Source organism: Coregonus clupeaformis, chromosome 20 (genome assembly GCF_020615455.1).
Source record: "Coregonus clupeaformis isolate EN_2021a chromosome 20, ASM2061545v1, whole genome shotgun sequence".
Lineage (NCBI taxonomy): Eukaryota > Metazoa > Chordata > Actinopteri > Salmoniformes > Salmonidae > Coregonus > Coregonus clupeaformis.
Window position 1 is genome coordinate 48,099,996 of NC_059211.1, and position 8,081 is coordinate 48,108,076.

Below are 8,081 nucleotides of genomic sequence, written 5' to 3' on the forward strand. Positions count from 1 at the left end.
CAAACGGGAAAAGGAAGGGATTTTTTTTCTAATCAATTATATCACGGCAACAGTAGTTATCAGTGTTCTAATCTGATCTGACTGCCACTAAATGTCAAATCAGGCTAAAGTCGTGCTTCAAATGGCCCCGCCCGTTTTTGGGGCGATTTCAGTCAGGTTGAAAATCGCCCAGAAGTCTCTCATAGCCTGTCATGTAAAATCTATTTTTTTCAAATTTCAAAGCTTTCAATACAATCTCTATGGGTGTCTGTGGGCTTGCACTTACGCGCTTTCGTCATACGTGACGTAACCATGAACGTAACTAAGAAAATAGCGGCTAGCAGCGTCTCTGTTGCGACCTGCAGTGTGGCGTTATCTTATGTTTTTAATTTGTACACTTAGTGGCGTTATTTTATGTTTTTAATTTGTAGACTTAGTTTACAAACATTCTGCCAACCATGGATTTCCAGTGGTGGGTTTTGGACTGATCTTGTTGATCGTGTACATACCCGCTACGAACGGACTAAATAATGAAAACGCTGCTGGCAGCGGAATCCAATACAGCTGGGAGACTTGGCTGGATGACAGAGTCCCGGACAGAGAAGTGGAGCCGGCCGGCTTCACCCTGGTCAGAGCGGACCGCGATCCTGGTAAGAGAGCGACTCTGTACCCCCGACATTGAACTGCTTTCTGTGTCACTGCGACCTTACTATCTGCCCCGTGAGTCCCCCAATTGTTTGTTACCGTTGTGTACTGTTGATAATCACAAGTTTACTGGAGAACTGAGACCAAGTAGAGACTTTGGACAGGGTGGATATGGTATAATAAAGGCAGTTTATTCAGAGGTAAAGATATCTGGAATCGCGTGCACGGACTCGTTCGTCAAACTCTTAGGGAGCTATCTGAAGAGAGCCCCGAAAACATTGTGTGCAGACATTTTATACAATAAATGATGTAGGTTGAATCTAGTAGTTCTGATCTTCTGATTGGTCCTGATGAGTTGGGCGAGGTCCCCTCCACTGTTGCATTGGCTCTGAGTCGGGTTCTCTGTCTTCAAATGTTCAGCCTAAAGAGAGGGGATTTGTGTGTGTGTGTGTGTGTGTGTTTAACAGTGATGATGTGTGTGTGTGTGTGTGTTATCAGTGATGATGTGTGTGTGTGTGTGTGTGTGTGTGTCCTCAGAGCAAGAACTCGTGAGTTGGAAGAACTGAGAGACCTATGGCGTGGGTGTTGTCCTTGGCCACCTGCTGACAAGGCTGACAAGATAGGACTCTTTTGTCCATTGTTATAGGATAGGAACAGCATTGATTGAAAACAAACGCCCAACACAAAATGGGTCATGCACAAGATTTTAGTCAGACCAAGCTATAACATTATATATTTACTACGACAGTACATTCAACCAAAAGCTAATATAACAAAGGCATCAGAGATTATTTATAATCTGTCACAGAAACTGGAATCCATCTCCCCAGATCAGTCAATAAATGCTTCTGGTATTGACTTATATGCTGCCCCTGTCTTCATGTTGTTGCTGGACATATCTTTTTTAAAATGTGTGTAGGTCACCTAAATCATCAGAAAAATTGCCCCTCCTGAGAATTTTTTCAGGAGCCGCCACTGGGCAGAGGCATAGTTGACAGGCTGTAGCAAATGGCTACAATAATGCAGAGGAGATCGGAATGAAATGAACTAAACATCTGGGAGAGGAGAGAGCAGGGCCTCCCTCACCAAAACTTCCACCTCAGAAACTATAATTGTTTCACTGAACCACCCGAACAAAAACTCTCCCAACTTCCACCTTTAGAAATCAGAATTGTTGTGAACCACAGCGGTTCAATGTTTAAAGGAATAGACTCAACCCACTTTATTCAGCTAGCTAACTATGACACCATAGCTAACTAGCATGCTAGCATCCAATAACACACAGTTTAGCACCAACACTTGGTCACAACAAACCACCAATAGTGTGTTAACACACTAAGCAGATAATTCGTGTCCGTGTCTAGTTCCTTTCATAACGCAGCAATAATTAAACGTTGGCTAGCTAGCACAAATATATTGTATTTAGCTGCCACAGTACAGCACACAATGGCTACTGTGTGTATTCACAATTAAATTAATTCAGGAGGTGAATTGCACTCACCTATGGTTCATGTTGACATAAATGTCTTTCATAAATAGTTATCATGGTATGAAATCATATGTGCTGCAAATTGAAGATTCTTAAACAACACATAATTATGGTTGCAAATACCACATTTATTCAGACTTTTGTTCCTCAAAATATTGAAAAAAATATAAGCAATAAAAACATAGGCATTGGATAGAATATGGCAAATACTCAAGCTTCTGATGTGTCCATATAGATTGACTTAAATATCAAGCATTGAGTTGGATTTCTACATGGGATACTGGTAGTTAAAATACATTACACACTTGACTACATTTACTTTATAAAATGTCACTGTACAATAAAGGTTTCCGATGTGGCATATGTATACAATGTATTGTAAAGAAAACCCTTTACTAGAACTATAAAGAGAAATTATAACATAACAAAAGGTAATACATTGATTTTCTTAACCCAAAAGTTTCTCGTATGTTCAAAAAATGTCCAACTTCATGATCTATGGAACTCAATAAATGAACTAGAATTTATATGTATAGCCAATAATAGTTGTGAGTTTGTGATGCATCTTCAAAATGGGCAAATCGGTGATCTATGACAAGCCAAATGATACAGAAAAATCCTCTCTCAAAGCAGGTTTAGCAAAACAGCTCAACAGGGACACCTGCTGGTCTATTAAGTAACTGCACTTGATGGACATTTCAATTCTTTCACTATTCTCTCTTGCACTCATGCAGGAAGAAATTCAAACCCTTTTGCTCAACACTACCAATTTAACATTCAAGTCCAAACATAACATGAAACAAAACATGTTGCTGGTTCAATACATGAGAAGTGATGCCAAGTGTACCTACACTAATTCATTTGGATGTGGTGCTACAAAACAAGGATTAGCTGTGAAAATCCTCAGCAAATGGTAGCAACACATGTAGAGTTAATCAACATCAGTAACTTCCATGCATAGGAAAAAAAGGCATTCATACAAAGAAAAGCTTAAAATATTTTTCAAAAGTTACAAAAATATCAACATTAATAAATTAATCGTATAACTGCTATTATGTTTCCCACTCCCCCTCTAATTTTCATAAGACAGAAAGAAACGATAATTGAATTATAGACATCTTTGAGGCTAGAAGAAAGGTAGCCCTTGTGTGTTGTTAGTTTGCTCTCGCTCTCTCGTATGCATGTGTATGATGGAGCCAAGTGCTCATAGCAGGCTGGCCAGGCTGGTTGTCGGGCCGTTCTGGGCTTGAAACTGCCCAGGTGGTGGGCCGTCCGTCCACTGTCACAGAGAGATTAGTATAGTTAATTACACATCTGAGCCAGACAGACAGACAGACAGAAACACAGCTAAACAAGCTATATTATCTATTTACGATACACAACTTTGACACCAGTAATAATTAAAGATAAAAAGTTAACAAAGATAAATTGATACGTACACTGATTAGGTTGTGTTCGGGGAGGCTGCAGGCAGCGATGTGGTCCTGGAGAAGCTGCTGGGAGAAGTTCTGGTGCATCTGAGCTGCTTCATGGGCATCTATGGTGTTTCCCAGGGCCTTGTTCAGATCTACACAGACGAAACAAAAACAGCGTGGTCAAGGAAACCTACATCAAATACTTTGAGCTTAGTAGGGAGCATTGAAGCTCAATCCAAAGCCAAAATAAATGTACAGGTAGGGGCGTACCTTTTAAAAGTGCTGAGGACCACAGCTGGACAGACATGTCAGGGATCTTGCTAGCCAGCTGCATCGCTGGGACCACCATGTTGTTGCTTTCCTAGAGAAAAACAAAAACATATTGTTATGCAAGCTACATACACAAATACTTTTTTCCGCACATGTTGAATAAAATGTATACTATACACTACGCCATGGACCCATACCATTTTTTTTGTATAGGGGCAGGGTAGATGTTCCTAGCAAAAGATCAATTTGTGACCATTGTGGAGTGATCTTACCCTATGGTTTCCCAGTACATAGAATATATGGCCTAGCAGAACCAGTGAGCAGGCTGTCAGTCTATTCAGGTCCTCCGCGTTGGACATCTTTAGAGTTTCTCTAAGGAACCGTCTGCAATAAGAATATCATCATGAAATGATTTATTTTCCAATTACCACAGAAAATGTGAGGACGTATGGGACACTTCTCAGCAACTCAGTAAAAGAGAAGGTGGGGGAAACTCACTTGGCCTCGTTGTAGCGTCCTTGGAAGAAGGACAGGAGTCCTCGGATGTAGAAAGCTGCAGCGCGGAGACAGTGAGAGCTGCAACACAACCAAACAAACATGTCGGTCAGCTTGTAGTCAATACACCATCTCAGCAATGGGCTGCAGTCTTAGCCTTCAAAATCAAGGTAGTTGGCTCTGAGAATGTGTTTGGATTACAAAGCAAAATTGAGTAACCATTCAAATCTCTGTGTTACGCAATACGTGTTTACACACCTCACAGGAAAGTTGTGATCAGGGTTTATCCTCTCAAGGAGACTGTAGAGCTTTAAAAGAAACAAAGTTAATACAGTTGACAATCATTTATTTTGAGTAAAAATGAATAGTGTGTGTGTGTGATTGTGTGTTTCTACTAACCTCCTGGTGTCTGTTTCCTTCCCTGATGTAGACACTGGCGAGGTTTGTCACAATGAACGCCCACAGCTCCTGGTGCGTGGTTAGCTGGAAAGGAAACACACAGATTAACTTACTATCCAAAATGTGACAATGTAATATATATTGAACACATGCAGGACCCATATAATAAGCTTAGCGTTACAACTTACGTCACTTACCCGCAAAGCGGCAGTGAACTGTGCCTCTGCATTGTCCATACAGTTGACAGATATGCAATACAGGCCCTGAAAAATGGAACAGCATTTTAACACCAGTTAGAGAAGTGGGTGGTAAACTGTGTTATTCAAGACAGTGAATTGAGGGTATGTATTCTGGGTGAAGGTTTCAAATACTTACTAGTAGAGTGTGGAGTTGAGCAGCGTGATTGGTGAATAACCTGGGGGACTGTTGGCACAGTTGGCAGACCTGGGAGATCTGGGATATGGAGAGAGAAAGTCATCATCTTCATAAATGACATGCTGTTCCTTATCTCTATCCCATCTTAACTGTCAACGGGCACCAAACTGCCCTTCATATATTCCAGTAGCTACTTTGATTCAACTTTTAACATTCCACTGTAACTTCGCACAGTGTTTAATTTCAGAGTGAATGAGTTCAACAGAAATAAAATTGGTCTATAGCTGCTTCTACATTACCTCTTGTAATGCAGTAGCCTTGTGACCAGTGACTAGCCGACACATGATGATGTGCTCCAGCAGAATGACCTGGAACGTGGAGAGGATGGGACTGCTGTCCAGCACTGAAATAAAGGGGGGTGAACAAGACGTTTTAGACAACAGTGAGTGTTAAACAGATGATTTTGATAGTAGTGCAGAAAAGAGGCGAGGCATGTGGCCTTCAAATCACTTACTTTTTAGTTTCTCAAGCTGCATGAGCGCTTTGTCTGTGTATTTCTGTGCCTTCTCCAAATACCCTGCTTGCATGGAGTGCATGACGGTCACCTGGAACATAGAGAACAAGGTTATTACCATGTAACATGTTGCTATTACCTATCTAATCCTTTCAGATCTGCACAAGTGTCTATGGGGGATCAGTCCTCAGGTATCAGATGATAAGGGAAAAGATGGGGCTCACCAGGTAGACGAGAACACACATGTGTTCCTTGGGCAGCCAGTGAAAGAGGTCAGCAGGGTTACTGGGCAGGATCTCATCATCATGGAGTGTAGAGATGGTCTGGATGCACTGCTGCAGCTGCTTAAGACAGGGCTTCACACTCTTCACCTGCAACACAACATGGAGGTGGTCAATACCAGTGAAGCTGTTTCAACTACACTACAAACTAGTGGGAAAGCATACATCTTGTCCAGGGGTGCACGACTACAATCTTGGGTGTTATTGCCCTTGGGGACCACAGTTGGTGCATCCCTGGTCTTGATCCAGCCTGACAGGAGTCTTTACCTGTCCGGCATCCAGGTAGTGTGTGACCTGCAGCACCAGGAAAAATACCCTGAGAGACTCTTTCTGGATGGGATTTCCCTGCCAGTTCTCCACGATCGTCCCGCACAGCGTGAGCAGAGGGTGCACCTCCCCCAGCTTCCTCTCCATCAGTAGGAGCTGATACACAGGACAAACAGAACATTATGGTATGGATTCTCTAGTGCAAAATATTTGTTTATTCCCATGCTATAAGCGCATTGCATAATTAAGATATCTGCTGATCCTTACTAAAATGCTAATGACAGATACAAAATTCTGCATTTTCATAACAAAGAATTTGAGACTTACCATTCCTTTACTCAGGAGGAACAGTGCCCTGTGAAAAACACACATTACATATTTACATTGACATTTTAGTCATTTAGCAGACGCTCTTATCCAGAGCGACTTACAGTTAGTGAGTGCATACATATTCAGCTGACCTTTATAGAAATGTTTTCATTCAGTTAATTGGAGGGCATGTTTAACATAACATGTTTTACGGATTATTAAATATGGACAGAAAATGTAAATAGTTCAGCGCAGCAAGGTTACAGTACCTGGTGTATTCCGAGCCCACCACTCTGGCATACTCAGCACCGACCCCTAGGAGGTCACAGGCAGACACAAGGTCTTTCTCCAGAGTGTGCAGTTGCTGATAAAGGAAAAAATAAGATACATTCAATACACTGCAATGTAAAGGCCTACAATCAAACATCCAAAAGAGAAAAGTCAGTTCAGTCAGTATTTACAGTACATCTTACAGTACAACGTACCGCCAGTTGAAACAGCAGGCGACAGTGCCAATAGGGAGTTTGCTGTGAGATCTGGATTGCCTTTCGCAGTAAAGGCTTTGCAGAATCCACCAGATTCTGAAAATAACAAATACAGAATCAAAACTACTCGACCTTACACATTCATGAAAACGCATGTCAAATGGGTCTCCAGACATCGCAAAAGCAGGAAAATGTATTTTAGCTTTATTTACCGGTACCTGCTGACAGTAGAGTTCTGACAAAAGACTTGCTGCTTCAAATTTAACATCTTCAAACTGTGGGATCTGAGATATTCTGTGAAGGAAACCACTTAATTGCCATTTAATACAGAATTTGACTATCGAGGCATAATGGAACAGCAAACACAGAACTGAGCAATGTTCTGCAGAATTGCACGACATTATAATGCTAGCTACTGTAGTGTTGGGGTTGAAACCATAGAATTGAAAAGGATACTTGTTGTGATATTAACCACTGAAACAAAATAGAAAAGAGGATATGTTAGAGACAAAATACAGTAAAATGTTGCATGCAGTCAAAGCAATCAACAGTAGTAGCAACTTCTAACACAGTGAATGAGTGAAAGATGCGCAGACCTGCCTGCTAGGCTATCATGCTAACAAATTATCTTCTGAATGCAAATACTTATGACTGATACCAGAAAGCCAGGATCTAAAGCTAGCTATGGAACTTGTTACTGTTCCAATTTGACTATTCAAGGCCTCGATCAGCGCGTCTCTGGTTCCATCCTCGAGCTTTCCCAAACTCTCCCTCACCGCTTTCTCCAAGTGGCTCCGCGCGAGCTCGCTGTTCTTCGTATGATGATAGAGCACCGAGCCGAGTTGAAGGTGAGTTCTGGCCTCCACCCTTTGCGGAGGTTTAAACTGGAAAACCGCTTGAAGACAATGCACACACAGACGAATTTTGGGTGGACTTGAGGTGCGGAAATGTTCTGCAAAGCCTAGGAGGGCGAGGTACCACGATTCCGGGGCCTCTACGTTGGACGCCATTTTCCCGACAACAACAACAACAACAACAACAACAAGTACTGAGTGCTGTGTCACCCTCGCGTGATTTCGCGTGGAGTCCAACGTTTGATTTGAAAATATCCATGGGACTTGTAGTCCAAAACAATTGTACGTGCCCTCAAACTGATAA

The 8,081-nt window shown here is 41.9% G+C and overlaps 1 protein-coding gene across 5 annotated transcripts; it reads right to left on the minus strand.

The window, feature by feature from the left end:
* Positions 1-2,220: 2,220 nt before the first annotated feature.
* Positions 2,221-8,035, minus strand: LOC121533566 (MAU2 chromatid cohesion factor homolog). 5 transcript variants are annotated; one of them, XM_041839628.2, is made up of 19 exons: positions 7,700-8,035; positions 7,380-7,397; positions 7,142-7,207; positions 6,924-7,019; positions 6,708-6,802; positions 6,457-6,484; positions 6,130-6,285; positions 5,806-5,952; positions 5,582-5,672; positions 5,367-5,470; positions 5,068-5,145; positions 4,890-4,955; positions 4,693-4,776; positions 4,552-4,601; positions 4,297-4,374; positions 4,071-4,182; positions 3,799-3,889; positions 3,553-3,680; positions 2,221-3,392 (listed from the first exon to the last, which is right to left on the minus strand). In XM_041839628.2, the coding sequence occupies exons 1-19, from the start codon at positions 7,931-7,933 to the stop codon at positions 3,318-3,320; spliced, it is 1,797 nt and encodes a 598-aa protein (XP_041695562.1). In that variant the 5' UTR covers positions 7,934-8,035; the 3' UTR covers positions 2,221-3,317. The 5 variants fall into 5 exon arrangements, with proteins under 5 accessions (XP_041695562.1, XP_041695560.1, XP_041695563.1 ...); XM_041839626.2 differs by having other exon boundaries at positions 4,881-4,955; XM_041839629.2 differs by having other exon boundaries at positions 4,881-4,955; positions 6,178-6,285; positions 7,136-7,207.
* Between the last annotated feature and the right edge of the window lie 46 nt (positions 8,036-8,081).